The 18259-nt window shown below is 39.1% G+C and overlaps 1 protein-coding gene across 1 annotated transcript in view; it reads right to left on the bottom strand.

The window, feature by feature from the left end:
• The window catches only part of LOC124796448 (staphylococcal nuclease domain-containing protein 1), a 97635-nt gene that overhangs the window by 74172 nt on the left and 5204 nt on the right, over positions 1 to 18259 (bottom strand). The window contains exons 5-9 of the mRNA XM_047260653.1: positions 5726 to 5896; positions 1270 to 1437; positions 678 to 842; positions 470 to 594; positions 125 to 331 (exon numbers count right to left, since the gene is read on the bottom strand). Coding sequence (XP_047116609.1) covers positions 125 to 331; positions 470 to 594; positions 678 to 842; positions 1270 to 1437; positions 5726 to 5896 — 836 coding nt within the window. The remainder of the gene's footprint in view (positions 1 to 124; positions 332 to 469; positions 595 to 677; positions 843 to 1269; positions 1438 to 5725; positions 5897 to 18259) is intronic.

Here is an 18259-nt window from a genome sequence, read left to right as displayed (position 1 = left end):
ACCACAATTATTAAATTTCTGTGCAAATTGTATTATTTTTTAAATTTGTTTGTAAGTCAAAAAGCACTCAATTTTGTGGAACTTATTAAAATAATGATTTCAGATAAAATTACTATCTACTTACACTCCTCCAATAGTTACTGTACAGCATATTTTTTCAGGAAAGTTGTCTCTTGCTGTTTGAATGTAATCAACAACAACATTAACCCTTTTCCCAATAAGTTTCTTCCGAAGAAATTCACGAGCTTCAAACATCCATGGGATGTCATACAGAGGACGGAAAACTTTGTTTCTCTGTTGTGGAGCATCATCTGTCTTGCCATCTGCTTGCCTGCAAGCACACTGTCCACATTATTTCCAATGATAAATACCAGAAACTTAATACTTTTTTTACATCACATCTTAAATAATAAAGATTATGTTTGTATCATTAGTCAGAAAACTTAACAGTGGGGAAGGAAGAACTGACCTTGGTGGCCGAATACTGGCAAGAAACACCTTTTTAACCTTGCCATCAGGTAAACGAACATTCAACGCATCTCCATTCATAACTTCAACTACAATTCCCGAAAACTCTTTTTCTTTTCCAGAAACCTATAAACAGATTCACAACAATTAAGATTTTATTGGCAGTGCACTGGCATACAGCGAAGCCACACACAGTGTTCATACTGTACCTGTGGACCTGTTGCTTGGTAATCTTTCCACAAGCGTAATTTTTTTTCCTTTGCCACTTTCTCTGCTGCCCGTAACTTTTCAGCACCCGTTGTCATGAATGCCATTGACCAATCAACACAACGTGCAAAACCTTGCTTCAAGAGGACTTCAGCAATATTTCCCTTCTGCAATAAAATGAAAGTGAACATCCACGTGTTTTAGAAAAGACAAATTTCATTTGGACAAAAACTCAAAAATTTGAAAACTGCACACTTATTGCATTAGTAAAAGAAACCAAGAAGTAACAACAAATTTTGAACTTGAGTTATTTAATAAGAAGTGAGATTTTGTAAGATGAAAAAATGAATATCAAACAATGGAAAATCCAGGATGGAATGTAACAATATTATGAAAAAAAGTTGCCACTCACATACACTGGAGATGGTGAGTCGCAAATGAGCACAACAAGAGGACAGTCTTTCTGTTGTGCCTATCTGTGACTCAGCATCTCCGCTATGTGGTGAGTGACAACTTTCCTTTTATAATATTGAAAAAAATTAATATAACCTATTAAGAAGAAAACTGCAGGAAGAAATAAATGACTTCACACACCGGGTGAAGGATGCTGCCAACAAAGTTGTTGTTGTTAACAGATTCCAGGACAATTTCAACATCCCTCTGAAGCAACATGCTTTCCACGACAAACTTGGCCTCATCTGCATATGGTACAACTGCTGTAGGATCAGGCTTCCCATCAGCGTCCAACTTGAAACCTGGGCACTGCAAGGTACAAAAATTTCAGATATCAAAGTAGTGGTAAAACGAGCTCAGATTTGCCACATGAATCAGTACAGCTGCACACTCATTATTATCAAAGCAAACAAGGCAATAAACCAATATGACACTGCTTGCTAAAAATTAATGTTAAACAAATTGTTTCCACCTATGAAATTAGTTCATGTACATATAGGTGTTTATCAGATGTGGTACAGCAATGACTTCAGAATCTACTCTTTGCCACATTTCCCAAAAACGACATAATTACATCCAATCTAATTTATTATTATAACAATTTATAATAAATATGAAATTATGGATTGGCCCAATGTAGAACTCCAAACAGCACTCATTTGCTGTCAGTCATTAATATTAAACAAAAGCCATTTCATTTTGTCAGTTCGAACGTTCTCTATTTCGATAAAGCAAATCTGTTAAGTCCAACAGATCCACCAGAAAAAGGGACTCTCTTCAGTAATAAAGTCTACCATATAGACTAACAACTGATACTGAAGAAGCACTTTATTTCTTGGAACAATCAAAATATAATCTGCTTTTATATACTCTCTGGATTGAATCAAAGACTGTCATGAAGATGTTACACTAATGTCTTCTTTCAATAGCTCACTAAATGCAGTTTCACCAATTTGACCCAGTGACAGTAATATATAGTTCTTTGTTTACGGCATTACCATCCAATAAATGAGAAAATTCAAGTCCCGCAGTTTAAGAAAGTAGAATAGTATTCGTGCACTGATTAATTACAGCATGTGTCCTATGCTATTCAAAGTGATATTTATATGTGCATGCTGGCATGCAATCTCTGTCAGCTGTAACACACACTTTCCAAACTGCCCAGACAGTGTTTCTAGAGGAGTTTTGAAAGTAATTACTTCTATACCCACCATACAGCCTAGACCTGGCACCATGAGATTTCTTTCTAATAAGCAAGAAAGCTAAGCTGCATCATCGTTTGCAGTCCACAATAAAATATAATCACTGGGTTGAGACAGTTCATTGCAACTTTTATTAATAAATCAATGTGTTTCAAGGTATGACCCTCATCTTCCGGCTACAATGGCAGTACAAAGAAACATTTAGCAAAAGAAATAAAGTATTGACGTAGTTCTTTACAGTCTAGGCATGTCCTCTGGAAAAAGAAGGGTGCTCTAGTATGAGAGAATATTGACTTCATCTGTTGGTTACCTATTCTCATTTTTTTAATAATAAAATAATCATTCACTTCTATCATATGAAATGGCTGTCTTGTGGTAACAGAACACACCACAAGATGCCGGCCATTTCATACGAACAAAGCTCGTGGTTATTAAAAAAAAACTTATCATCATCATCATCATCATCATCATCATCATCATCATCTTGGACAGTTTCCAGCCACTGGCTGTGTCTGTCGGGAACACAAGCCTCTCCATCGTGTTCTGTCTTTCCACCATTCCCCCTCTTCCACCTTCGTCCAGTTCTCTCCTCTTCTCGTCACACATTCCTTCACTCCCTTCACCCATCTATCTCTTGGTCTTCCTCTGGGCCTCTTCCCCTCCAATGGCAGATCAAACATCCTATTTGGAAGTCTTCCCTCATCCATTCTCTTCATGTGTCCATAACACTGCAGTCTTGATTTTTCTATCCTGTCCTGTACTGGTTCCTCCTTTAGTCTTTCTCTCACATACACATTTTGCAATCTGTCTCGTCTTGTTACCCTCAACCTGCTCCTCTGGAACTTCATTTCACTAGCCTGTATTCTACTTTTGTCGCTTTTGTGCATTACCCATGTCTCACTTCCGTATGCCAATATGGGGACAAAGTAGGTTCGGTATATAATTCCCTTGGATTTCTGTGGCACCTCCTTGCTCCAAATAAGTCCCCTAATGCATTTGTAGAACTGCCCTGCTTTTCTGCACCTTTCATTTATTTCCATTGCGTTTCCCCCCTTACTTTCAATCATGCTTCCCAGGTACTTGAAGTTCTCTACCACTTGTAGTTTTTCCCCTCCACACGTTATATCCACATTTGGCCTATTCTTCTTCCTTGTTGTGACAATTATTTAACTTTTCTTTGGAGAAATGCATTCCATATTGTGCTGCCGTTGCCTCCCATACATCTAACTGCTCTTGCACCTCCTCCTCGCAATTTCCCCATAACATCAGGTCATCGGCAAAAAGCACTGCTTTCATTTTATGATCTCCAATTGCATCTGATACTTGCTGTAGGATTTCATCCATAACAATAATAAACAATAAAGGCGAAAGTGCACTTCCCTGTCGCAGCCCATTTTCCAGCTTGAACCATGCAGTACGTTCCCTCCCCACTTTCACACAACTCTCACTTCCCTCATACATTTTCCTGACTTTTCGTGTTATCTCTTCATCTATCCCTTTTGCGTTCAGCACATCCCAGAGCTTGTCCCTACAGATACTGTCATACGCCTTCTCAATATCTAAAAAGGCCATGACTAAGTCCTTCCCGTACTCATAGTGCCTTTCCTGCAGTTGCCTTACTGCAAATATGAGGTCCGTTGTTGATCTTCCCGGTCTGAAACCATACTGCTCCTCTTGCAGTCTACTTTCAATACTGCTTCTTATTCTCTTCTCCAGGATCTTTTCATAGATTTTTCCACAGTGGCATAGCAGGGTGATTCCTCTGTAGTTCTCACATCTCCTTTTATCCCCTTTCTTGAAGATCGGGACTATAATTCCTTTCTTCCAATCCTCAGGAATTCTGTTCTCCTTCCACACCACCCTCAGCACTCTGTATAGCCACTGGGTTCCTACTTCTCCTGCTGCTCGTATCATATCCACTGTTACTTTGTCCCAACCTGGTGCCTTGCCCCCTTTCATCCTCTTTATGGCTTCTTCCACTTCATTCCAAGTTAGATCATCAATTTCCCCACTATTATAATCGTCTGCTGCCTTAGGCTCTCCATCGCTGTTAGTTACCCGCTTGGCGGCATTCAACAGATCTTCAAAGTACTCCTTCCAAATCTTTTTGAGCTCATGCATTTCCTCCACAACTCTTCCATTATTATCCATGATCCTCAGGCACTCGCTTCTGTCGTTCCTCTTATTTATTACCATGGTGTAAAGTACTTTTTTGTTCCCTTCACTGTCCTCTTCTAACATTCTTGTCCATTTTTGCATCCACTTCTTCTCCGCCCTTACTATGGTCTGTGCCGCTTTCTTGCTTTCCTTATATTTTACCCTAGCTCCCTCTGTTCGGGTCTGGAACCATTCTCTGAAGGCTTTGTTCTTTCGAAGTACTGCCTCTTTACATATGTTGTTCCACCATGGGGTTTCCTTACTTCTCCTCTTTGTGCTAGTTCTTCCGCACACAGTCTCAGCTGCCTCAACTAGAGCCCTCTTAAAATCTCCCCATTCCTCTTCCACTGTTCTCTGATCTTCCTTTGGCAGCTTCTTTCTGATCAGTGTCTGGTACTGGGTCCTCCGTTCATCCTCTTTCAGCATCCATGTCTTCAACCTTTTCTCCTGTATATCTGTTGCCCTCCTATCTTTTCTCTCTCTCAGGGTGGCTACCAACAGCCGATGGTCACTGTCTAAGGCCTCAGATGGAATGACCTTAACATCTGTGAGGCTGCTCATCATCTGCCTTATGTGAAGAGCAAACTAAACTAACAAATTAAGTGAATATTCCCTTATATTTGATTATACTTCTCTTTCTCCACAGGATGGCCAGAGGACATGCCAAAACCGTAAACAGTAACTTTAACATCTAAGTGTGCTTTTGTTAAATGTTTGTGTGTGTTGCCACTGTAGCCCGAAAATGAAATCCGTACCTCAAAAGATGTTGCTTTATTAAATAATTTATGTACCATCAAAAAATCTGACTGGTTGCAGTCTCTGAAATCTTTGGTATTTATTGTTTATAATTTCAAACTTGCCCCTCTTTTGCGTTCCTGTCAATGACTCAATGCTTCTACTATGAGGTGAGGTGCCTCCACTACTCCCAAATTATTTACATTCGACCGGAACTTTCCTCAGTTACAAACATTAGAATGAAAGCCGTAACAGTACACCTGTCATTTAAAATTATACATTTGCAACCAAAGGAAAAATACAACTGGGAATAATTATTCCTTATTGGTGATGAAATGCACCTTCCTAAGATGTACTTTTTTTCTTGTCTGTATGATTACCACAATGTCTAGATTATTCAACAACAGCATTTACAAAAACTATATATACATTAATGAAATATCAAAGTTACATTTAACACCATGGGGTTCTTAATATTGCTACATATATTGAAAGATACTTACACGAATACCAGATATCATCAGTGTTATGTGATAAAAATCAGGTAACAGAAAAGCACGAACTGTTGACCCATCACGGACATGCTCAATAATTGCTTTTATTGGTTTTTGCTGAAATTTGTCCACAAAATTTCTTGGATTTTCAATTGCCCATTTGATGTCTCTTACATGTTCCTGGAATAATAAAAACCAGTAGATAACAAGAGTACATGGATAAAGTGTGGTACTACCTCACCAAGGGAAGTGTGTGCGCTCAGTATTGAGAACATCCTTTTAATGTGTTGCAATTTCAAGGACAAAAGATGTTGGACAGCTAGCTACCGTCATTTACAGTCCATGTTGTTCTTTTAGGTATAAAACACAGTGAGAACAATGAGTATAGACTTCCCTGCTATATCACCTTAAATTAGTTTCTCAAAAACACTGCTTTCCAGGCACACACCTTAATCAGGTAGAGCTATAACTGTTCATTCATGCAGACTTAAATATAATAGCATAACATGGTATTTAACAATACTATGAAAAGGGAAGCTGCTACTCACCACATAGCGGACATGATGAGTCGCAAATAGGCACAACAATAAGACTGTCTCAAATAAAGCTCAGCCACTTGTGGTGATCGCATCTGCAGTCACGAGAGGTCCCTCTCGAAATATAGCGAGGGTCTCACTGAAGCCTCCACAGACTGTAATTATCCTCCCAACCTTGTACAAAAAAATCTCCTGTGGTTTATCTTTCAAGTCTCCCACCATCTCCTCAAGTCCCACTGTCCGGCCATAGAGGAGCATTCGCCTTGCAACTCAGCACCACCCAGGACTGGCGCAACTGAATTACTTTCTCCACGAGGGTTTTGACTAACTCTCATCGTGCCCTGAAATGAGAAATTTCCTGCACTATCCTTCCCCTCCCAAAGTGATATTCCACTGTCCACTGAAACTACACAATATACTCATCTATCTCTACACAGCCCCTGCTCCCAACCTCTTATCTCATGGCTCACACCCCTGTAACAGACCTAGATGCAAAAACAGTCCCATACATACATACCACCACCACCACCACCTACTCCAATCTAGTCACAAATGTCACTTAACCCATTGAAGGCAGGGTTACACATAAAACCAGTCACATGATCTACAACCTAAGCTGCAACCGCTGTGCTGCATTCTATGTGGGCATGACAACCAACAAGTTGTCTGTCCACATGAATGGCCAACGACAAACTGTGGCCAAGAAACAAGTGGACCACCCTGTTGCTGAGCATGCAGCCAAACATGAAATCCTTCATTTCAATGACTGCTTCACGGCCTGTGCCATATGGATCTTTCCCACCAACACCAGGACTTCTCTCCCATCAAGTCCCACCTTTGTTCCCATTCCATAACTACACAGCCCTCATTGCATCCAGTCTTTTTACTTCTCTCCTTTTAGTTATCCCCCCCACTGCCTTCCGTCTAACCTCCCAACTGCACATAGCTGCCCTACCCTCTCTTCACCTTGTCCCTGCATGCTCCCGAGCAGCACTTCACTGTCTGCCACCCCTACCCTATTATTCCTCCCTGTCCCTAACCCAGCCTCCTCCTTACCCCCACCCAGTTGCCACTCCCATCATGCACTGGGGCTGCTGCTCGCAGTGTGGCTTCAGTTGCCTAAGACAGCAGTCCTGTGTGTGAGAGTTGCGTTTGCTTGTGTTTGTGTGTATGCATGTGTGCATCTCGTCTATTTTTGACGCTGTCTTACTGATCAAAAGCTTTATTTGTGACAGTCTTTTTGTTGTTCCTATCTGTGACTCAGCATCTCCACTATATGGTGAGTAGCAACGTTCCTTTTCATAATACCGTTACTTTCCATTCTGGACTTTCCACTGTAAAAAATAGTATTTAACATGATACTGGTGTTATCAATAATACAGGCTTTTGTAACAGCTTCATCTCTGTAATGTATAAGACATCAACTAAAAATTATCAGTAACACAGGAAAAATGTATTTTAACCAAACAAAAAGAACTAGGTGGCTTTAGAAACTGGGTGAGCCGCTTGCACATCATGAATGAAATTGTAAAACGCTGCCATGGATGTGAATTACAGCTTTGCCTTGGATCCACAGGCTTTGATAAAGCTCTCAATTTACAGAAAATCTGTACTAACAGCCCTTCAAAACCAAGGTGCTTATTCTATTTATACCAGTATTAGGAAACTAAATGACTTACAGGTGATTCAGGAGGAATGCCACATAATTTATGAGGCAATTCCACATGTAGAAATAAATGTAAAATGTCCTACGAAAACATGTCCAATTTTCAATCGTTACAGAGTTGGAGAGGCTTGAAGACTACACACGGCCGTAAATGAATATGAAGACAAGTTACTTACGGAAATACTGTACAGGCACTGTGATAAACAGAATAATGGTGGACAGATGGCCTACCCATCATGCAGGAGGTGTGGGGTTCTCCATTCTCCAACAGTTGGCAGCATCATGTCGTCATACCGAGGCAACAGCTGGAAGCGTACTCAGTGTTCGATAGTGGGTTGGATCAGTGCGCAATCTTGTAGCCGTGTGTGTGTGTGTGTGTGTGTGTGTGTGTGTGTGTGTGCGTGTGTGTGTGTGTGTGTGTGTGTGTGCGCGCGTGTGCGCGCGCGCGCACACTTTAGTGTTGTTTAATTGAGAAAGTCCACTGTGTCTATGAATACCAACATGCCGCATATGTTCACTCACGGAGAATATGCAGACATATTGTTTGTATATGGGTACTGTAATAGCAGTGCCCATGTGGCTGTGACAGAATACCAGAAATGTTCCCTGATCGACAAACCCCCCATGCCAGGGTATTCCCCAGGATTTTTCAACCATTATGTGCATTTGGATACAACCAGTGTACACGTAACACCATAACATGAGGCCGCCCAGTTAGTTGAGGAAAGGGAAAACATAACTGCAATGGTGTAACTGAGTCCCACCACCAGTACACGGCTTATTAGCAGTCAGCTCAGTATTCCACAAATGCAAGTGTGGTGTGCTTTACATTTTGATGTGTTGTTCCCGTTCCGTGTGCAGCCCATGCTACATCTGCGTACAGCAAGCAGATAACAGTTTTATGTATGGTGGGCTGTACACAAAGACATCATGCAATACACTATTTACGAATGAGGCTACATTTACATGCAATGGTATCATGAACACCCGGAATTCTTATATATGGGTGACAGAGAACCCACATGACACTAGGGAAACAAGATTCCAAATAAGGTTCTCAGTGAACATCTGGTGTGGTACGACTGATGGCCTGCTAATAGGACCTGTGTTCATGCCAAATTGAATAAGTAGATTTCCTGATAGAAGCCCTACCTACACTTTTGTAAGATGTGACATTAGAGCAACGATGGGAAATGTATGTGCAGCATGATGGATCACCACTTCACTGTGCTGGACAAGTAGCACAGAACCTAAATAACTCATTTCCTCAATGGTGGATTGACCATGGTGGACCATTAACTGGCCTGCCAGATCACCAGACCTAATAATGTTACACTTCTGTTATCGGGTTGGTGAAAGGGGAATGTGTATGCTATGAAGATGGCTAAATGTGAAGAACTTGTTGCTCACATCAGCAACACTTTTGCCCGCCGAGATGATGTTCAATATGCAACACAACACATCCTAGAACAAGTTGACAAGTGCACTGAGATTGGTGGGGGACTTTCTGAACACCTCTTGTCAACTGTCACACCATAATTCTTTCCCCCACAGCACCTATACAGCATTTTGGTAAGTAATATTCACATTTGTCTTCATGATCATTCATGGATGTGTATAGTCTTCAACCCACTCCAGTTCTGTAATGATTGAAAATCGGACACATGTTCATAAGACTTTTTTGGTGTATTTTCACATGTAGAATCAAATCACAAATTATGTGACATTCTGCCGAAATCACCCTATATATCAATACAGAAACTCTTATTAGATTGCATCAGTATAGTGGACAATTCAGAATTTAAAGAGGTGTCTGACAATGGGAATTCCATCACTAAAGCTACTATTAACAGCTCCGGACGGTTTTCAAACAACTAAACTGGGAAAAATAAGGAAGGTATGTTAGTGGAACATAACTAAATCATGATGGTTTTGCAAATGGCTTTGTACTGTTTGCCACCTGTGCAAAATAATCTTCAAAACTGGAAAAATTCAACACAGTTACTTTGAAAGTAGCCCTGAAAAAGACTTATGCGAATACAAAATCTAATACCATAATAATCACACCAAAAGGAAAACTGTACAAATTAAAAACAAAGTACCAGAACCAGAAGATGAGATTTTATACTTTGAGTAAAATATGGTGGCAATGGACTGAAAAAATGAGTAAAAATAGCCTGTAATGTTTTTGATAAACCGAATAAAAACCGCGAAAAATAAGTTTAAAATGTTCCAATCAGCCTTTAGTCATTAGTTTTGACTTCCAGCACTAATGGTCAGTTGTGCAACCGCAGGATAAAGCCAGTAACAGCTATCTGAGGAATAGGCAAACTATGGTATAACTGGGAGCATGTATCATGTAATGTCATTTTATTCCTTGGTTAATCATTCCTGGAGGAGCGTTTCCATTCAGTCAGGTCGTGAATGGAACTTTCAGAGTATTTTGTATGCAAAGTTCACGATATTTAGTTGATTCCACCATTGCCTGAGGAAACATTCGTAAACATGAGTGCAAAGTATTCGAAATGTCAGAATTATGTTCTTGAGGGGACAGACTAGTGAAGCAGCCATGGACTTCAAGAACTTGGTAGGAAACATGAGCGTTGACATCATCACAACTAATGAAAATATTGATAAACATTTCTGCAAACTTGAAAGCTATGTATACATATAACACAACACTAATACAGGGTGATCAAGATGTCAGTACAAATTTTAAAACTGAATAAATCACGGAATAATACAGATAGAGGTGTACAAATTGACACACATGCTTGGAATGACATAGGGTTTTATTAGAACCAAAAAAATACAAACATTCAAAAAATGTCCGACAGATGGTGCTTCATCTGATCAGATAGCAATAATTAGCATAACAAAGTAAGACAAAGCAAAGATGATGTTCTTTACAGGAAATGCTCAATATGTCCACCATCATGCCTCAACAATAGCTGTAGTCGAGGAATAATGTTGTGAACAGCACTGTAAAGCGTGTCCGGAGTTATGGCGGGGCATTGGCGTCAGATGTTGTCTTTCAGCATCCCTAGAGACGTCGGTCGATCACAATACACTTGCGACTTCAGGTAACCCCTAAGCCAATAATCCCACGGACTGAGGTCTGAGGACCTGGGAGACCAAGCATGACGAAAAGGGCAGCTGAGCACACGATCATCACCAAACGACGCGCGCAAGAAGATATCTTTCACGCATCTAGCAATATGGAGTGGTGTGCCATCCTGCATTTTGGTTCTAATAAAACCCCATGTCATTCCAAGCATGTGTGTCAATTTTTACCTCTCTATCTAAATTATTCTGTGGTTTATTAAGTTTTCAAATTTATACCGACTTTTTTATCACCTGGTATATTAAAGTATGTTAAATAAAGAATCACATACATTGTTTGACCAGTAAGAGACTGGTTTCGAAAGTTCACAATTTTCCAAATCCCAAACATTTTCATGCAGACTCGGGGAACAGATAGCATGGAAGTATAGGAAACAAAAGAGGGAGGGGGGGGGGGGGGGCACCATCTTGGAGCTTCATTTTTACGAGGGATAAAGCAAATCCAATGGTGCTTGTGTGTACTAGAATAGAATTAGTAAAGAAGTAATAAATTAAAACATCATGTCTGATGCTGAAGTTTTAATGCACGAACAGTGAAAATATAGAAAGTGAAACTTTTTTTTCCATTATTCTGTAGGAGGTGCCAGAGAAAGAAAGTTTTGAGGTTTTAAATTACATGTAAAGTTTGTCTTAAGTCTCTTAAGTGCTTTCATTTTCAAATACTGGATGAATATAGTCTAGATAATTCGCATGCTGACAGTTATGCTGCCTGAAGATGTATACACATTTTAATAGTTGACTTATTGTTTTGAAGTTTTAATGTAAAATTCTACCTTCTAATAAATGACAGTCAATGTTTTTGAAACTGTTAATAATCTAGTGACGATTTCTAATCAGCAAGTAGCTTGTCTCAAGGCTACACTTTGAAATGCCAATTAGTTCTATGCACCAGACGTCTGGGTGTGTGGCTCCTGTGGAATACAGCTCTTATGGGCCTACCCAAGGCTATGTCCTTTCAGCCTACAGCTGTCCTACCAACCACAACAATTTTCACATACCACTGCTTACATCAAAAGTGAATGAACAGAGTGACAAAATCCCTTTTGAATCCTTTTCCCTTTATGCCTCTATTGCTGTTTGATGCATCATTGTGTGTCTTTAGTATTAATGTTGTAATAGTGTTTTAGATGTTTTTTTGTTCTTGGCATTAGCAATTCTATTCGTTGTAGGAATACGATGAATCACTAATATTACATTACAACTGGTGTTCAGCTGGTTTGACTGTAGTGACAGACTGATATGTAGCACTGCCCGAGGCCTACGTTATGTAGAAAAGTGATAATTTGGTTATGATTTGGCTACGTCAATGAAAATGAATGCCAAAAAAGCAATGGTGACCAGTGGCCTGTAGTGCAGCTTGACGTTTACATTTGCACCCCTATTTAATCGACTGATTTCGGGAGAAACTAATTTTTTTTTGTACTCATTTTAATTGATCTTAGAAAAAAAGTTTGTAAATGTCTCACTACTGCGCACTGACATATGATAACACGTCACCATCTAGAGAGAGGTTCATGAATGAATAGAGGAAATAGGGGTATGAAAAACCAATTCCTTGCTTGCTGATGGCTTATGCGGAGATAGCTGACTATCACCGGGAGTAAGACGAACCAACTGCAAAATGCGAATTTCACGAAATCAAGAAAGGCATGTGCTCAAGACATATGCGACTTCATCATAACTCACATCAATGATTTGATTCAGTTTTAACAATAACTTGCCAGTTGCACAGTTTTTCAAACTGTCATTTTGGAAACATCGAATAGCTTTCCCAAGTACAGAACAAAGTAGATGTGGATTTGTTTAAATTACAGCCTTCAGACTTACATCACGAGCTAAATTATATTGTATAGCCAAAACGATTTCATGAAAGCATCAGATACTTTGAACTTAGTGAAAACAACTTGGCAGCTCTGCCTCAAAGTGATAAGCTACTGCACTTAACAGCGATCTACCCCAATGGCAGCCACATGCCAAATGATGCTTCTTTACACCAAAACAGATGAAACAACTCATACGAAATACTATGAATAAGGACATGCTGTGCACTTGTAATGCATTCTATTAAAAAGGACTATCGGATCATCCACATTTCAATGAAATGGCAACTGGACCATTACGCAGTGCAGAAATGGAGATGAGCAAATTTGACCAATAAACAAATGAATAAGAGTAAGCAAAAGAATTGCATTAATATGTGATAAGGACCAATTCCTTTGTTGTAACCTATGAAATTAAAGTTCTTAAAAAGGGGTGGTAGTGTGTTCCAACACATGTGAAATTTTCTGACTCTTTAGTACAAACCTTAACAAAAATGATACATTTTGGACAGCTCTTTAATGCAACGTATCACTCAAAACTGCATATCTTCATAATATACAGATATAAATATGAAAACCAACAAACACTACATGTTAGCACTGCAACATAGCGGCCTATCAGTTTGCTTCTGTCAGCCAATCACAGCGAAAGATGCATGGTGTCACAGAAACATTGCTATTTTGTCTTGCAAACTCATTAACACAGCGGACTGTACACATTCAAAACATTAAACACCAAGTTTGGAATTGAAAACAAGAAAAACGTTACACATACAGCAAAGCTACCATACACCACATTAAAGATCTCTCCAAGACGTGTCTTTTACAACAATTTCTGCGATAACGTACAGAGAAATGTGAGAATGTGAGAATATCAGATAACTGTGCTACCTATGAACCCTACCTTGAAGTTAGCTTTTTGTGTTATTTAGTAGTTCATTAATGAAATGGAAAGGAGAGTATGTAAACTTTAGGTTAGAGATAAATATTGCACCTCCTCTGGACTCTTGGTTGCGGTTACAGACTTATCTGTTGTGTACGTCTAGGTTAGTTCCAATCAGCAAATGTAGCAGCTTTCTCTTCTGTGGAACATAAGAGCCATACCTGACAGTGAATGTAAACTATTATTAATGAAAGAAAGCAGCTGAAATTTAGGAACCTATAAACACTGAAGAAACAAAGCTCCAGAATGCCTTGGAAGAAAATGTGAAAAGAAATAATGGCATGTCATGGAATAGTTTTAGAAAACCAATGGAATGGAATGATCTTAAAAGAAGTGTAGCAAAATCACAGGAAAGTACTACAACTGAGAAGGTGGAAAAGAGGCAGCCATTAAAAACAAATGGGGCAGGATTTAACAAACACAGCATGAAAATTTAAAAATGTTGACAGTGAACAGCACAATATTGGTCACTCAGAAATGATATTAATCCAGAAATTAGCAAAGATGAAGAATGAATGGAAAAGATATGAAACTGATATAAAATTTAAGCATCATATGGGTGCTGCAAGCTGACCAAATAACTTTAGAGTGTATAAAAAGAGCACAACCATTACAGGTGAAAAAGGTAATTAGTGAGTGGAAGGGGAAAATAATATAAGAAATCAGGCCAATCGAAAGTGTGGATTCAGTGCAAGAAGTTGAGAGAAGATTAGTACACCTTCAGAATTTCTAATAGAGTTGCACAACTCTGAAAGAACAAATATTCAGATATTTATGAAATACCAATGGAACTTACAGACATCATGCCAAAATGTGGGACAAGAACTATACAACATCAGCAACTAAATTAATTTAACTGGGGAAGTTCCATCAGATTTTAGAAAGAACGTAATTATTACAGTTCCCTAGAAAGCTAAAGCGGACAGATGGGAAAAATACTGTACACTCAAGGTACAAGCATACGCATAAAAAAAAAGACTCAAATATGTAGTTCACTGCAGACTGGAATAGAAAATAAAGAGAGTTAGGAGAAGATCAGTTAAGTTTTAAGAGAACAAGTACTCAATAATTAATTTAAGCAATGTGATTAACAAACCAAGCAGATTCAAGAAAAGCAAGAAAACATACATTATTGTATTCATATATTTGGAACAGGTTTTCAATAATTAGTAACTGAATAAAAATTTTTTAATTGTTAGGCAAATGGTGTCAATTACAGGTAGAAGGGAAGACATTCTCTTGATGCAAAGGAGACTTGATTAGGAAGCACTGACAGTGGCACAAGAGATCTAAATTAGAAAGATTTAGGACACAATGCTCACCCAGCACTGACATTTAATTTGTCTACTGAAAAGGGAATGAAGGAAGTATAAAACTATCTTGATACAATGTTTGGACAGAAATTGGTATGATACAATTAACTGAATACACACTAAGACATTGCCAAAAACAAACAATCGAGTTGGGTGCATTATTAAATGAAATTTGGGCCATCTGATAGCTATAATATGCACACGGTCAAAAAGAAAACCATAATGTTGGTTTGTTCTACAGTTTTTTCAAGGTGCAGACTTGTCTGAACAAACAACATTCCAACAATGGATGAAATTGCCAGTAGTGATATACCACGTGCTTATATGGATTATGCCTACAAGGTTTGCCTGCTCATTTAACCGATTTCGGACTTCTTGCTACATCCCCCTCCATGTGTAAGACCCTTATTGTTTTAATGTATTTTATACTAGTCTATTTGCATTTTTTACAGAACATACTCATTTATCACTGATATAATGGATGCTGTGCACAGAAACTGAAACCCATTGGTCACTCTACAACACCAGCTATCACTGTGAAAATAAGTAAAAGTTTACACTTTATTGTCTGGTCATTAATTTTCATTCCCATTTTTCTGTTGATTTGGCATCAACCTCAGCTCTTCTATAAGCAGACCGGCCTGCAGTATTATCTTGTGTCACAATTTAAAACATTTTCTGCAATTTTAACATCAATGTTTCCATCTATCACTGTATCTCAGCAGTGTGACATAAGAACTAACATCTTAGTGTGGTAATACTTCACAACATGTCTAGTTAACAGGCAATGGTCAATTACCAATGAAGATTGATTTTGAAATTTTCTCCAGTGTTCAGTTGTGTGTGTTATGTAAATGGGACAATACTCTGGCAAGCTTGGTTACTTCCACCTTCAAGTGGTCTTTATCATATGCCACAGGCACCATCTCACATACTGCCTCCCTCCCACCGTAGAGTTCAGGCCCACTGTTTCTGGGCACAGTTCTGCTGGCCAGGTGGAAGGAGTGTGTGCTGCTGGGACAGGTTTCAGTCCGTGCTGCAACTGTAATTGAAGATTTTGCTGATTCAGAGTGGGTGTGTGTGCGCGCATCTATGTGGTGTGATATCAGCTCTTCTGTTGCCATTGCATGAGTGGATCTTCCAGAATGTCATGCTGCGAGCACGGTCAAGTATGGGTATCACGCCTGCCTTGGTAGGAAACCACCATTTATCAGATCATCATGTAATCCAATCTCAACCGATTCTTTTAAAATGCAACCCCAGAGTGTGTTGCTGAAATACTGGTGTCATTTGGACGACACCACCTGGCTTATTACTTGAAAATATTTCAAAATCCTCACATACCTGTAAAGTTTCAAACCAAACACTAATTAAGCCTGCTGACTCAGCTGTGAATGCAACTGGAGTTTTAATATAAGGCTGTTCCACTTTTATCGTAACATTTACTAATTCTTTCTGTATGTACATGGCATAAATGTTTTGATGATAAATGATGAAAGAACACAGTATTTCAGCTCGCCATTCCTGCCAGTTGAGGCATTTGTGATATCTGTGAATGAGGCAACAAGGAGCACTATTGTTAAACATCACAGAAAAAACAGTGGGTATGCGTGTTGACAAGATTGTGCAGTTCATGCTTAGATGCATCGTGGTACACTAATCTACCTCGTCCTCTGCAGGAGGCGGCAGCAATATCTTCCTGTCACTGTCACAAGGGAATAGCAGCTCAGCCCCACAAAAGTGCCCAGCCATGAGGACTAGAGACATGTGCAGCTATATCAATATCTGAGAGTAATATAACACTCAGATAAACAAGCAGTGGATGTTGATAGCTGCTCTGACATTTTCATTCTTTTAATTTAATTATTACATATGAGGCTATAGGTCAGCATCCAAAATTAGACTGTATTAGCATTGCAATATATATTAAGAAAGAGTAACCATAGTTTACTGAAGCAAAGTCACCATAATATTTTATGAGAGTCTGAATGAACAATTACAGTCATTAAAGGAGTGAACACTGACCACTAACTCAAGTACAGCCTGCTTATTGTCGGTACATGAAAGGACGAGTAGTGCCAAGCAGAGTCATGGATCCAAGGAGCTCTGCCATTCACTGCTTGATGGCAATGGCATCATTTTCACAATGTTAGTTGACTACTACTTCGTAGTTCTACTGATATGCCACAAAACATTTATAAATTATATACTCAAACCTTCCTCCAAAATCAGTTATTGATTAATGAAAACTGTATCAAAATCTCTACACTAGCATCAGATTATCCCAAATACACAAAAAAAGAGTGAACAGGTACTGTGTGTGTGTGTGTGTGTGTGTGTGTGTGTGTGTGTGTGTGTCCAAAGACCACAAACAAAATAAGATGAAAAAAAACTGCATGTTTGATGTAGATGTGCTGGTACTTCCGTTAAGCTTAGTATGAACAGACTGACTGTTACACTTTTTCTGCAATTTTTTGCTGCAGAACCTTTGTGACTGGGACTTCCTCACCCCACTATGCAAAGAATCGTGTTTGCTTCTTTGTTTGCCTCCTCAAGGAAAGCGAGAAGCTGAAAGTTGAGTCATCTGCTGTGCTGCTGCAAAATATACATTATATAAATAAAGCAAAGCTGCATTCCTCGCCGAAGTAGACTTTCAGAAATGATTTACTTTATGTATAAAACTTTGAAAGCCTCTTGTTTTGAAAGCTCATGTTTCACTGTGCAGTTGTTCTGAAACATTTTCAATCAAATTGATATCACTTAAGATGAATTGCATATCTCTAATCAGTTTTCCAATGGAGGAAAGGGCAGCTACATGAAGCTTGAAATACAAACCATGCTCCGTTTGTGGCGAATCTCCATGTCGCTGAGAGGTGAATGCTAGCTGAAAATGCAGAATGAAAAAAACATGACCTGGTTGCGATCTGATCCCACAGCCTTTCAGTTCGCAGTCACATGCTCCCCACCACTAGACCAATGCGCAAGATTTGAATTTGGTCACGTCTGCTGCTCTAATTATGGTAGCTGTATGCTAGGTGGCAATGGTATTGTTTGTGCAGTGGTGAAGGACTGTAATTAACCATAATTCAGACAACTTATACGAAATATTTGTAAATGATATATATAAGAGGTGACATTCCAA

This window comes from Schistocerca piceifrons, chromosome 4, assembly GCF_021461385.2.
Source record: "Schistocerca piceifrons isolate TAMUIC-IGC-003096 chromosome 4, iqSchPice1.1, whole genome shotgun sequence".
In the NCBI taxonomy this organism is placed as follows: Eukaryota; Metazoa; Arthropoda; class Insecta; order Orthoptera; family Acrididae; genus Schistocerca; species Schistocerca piceifrons.
This window is presented reverse-complemented; position numbering and strand designations above follow the sequence as displayed.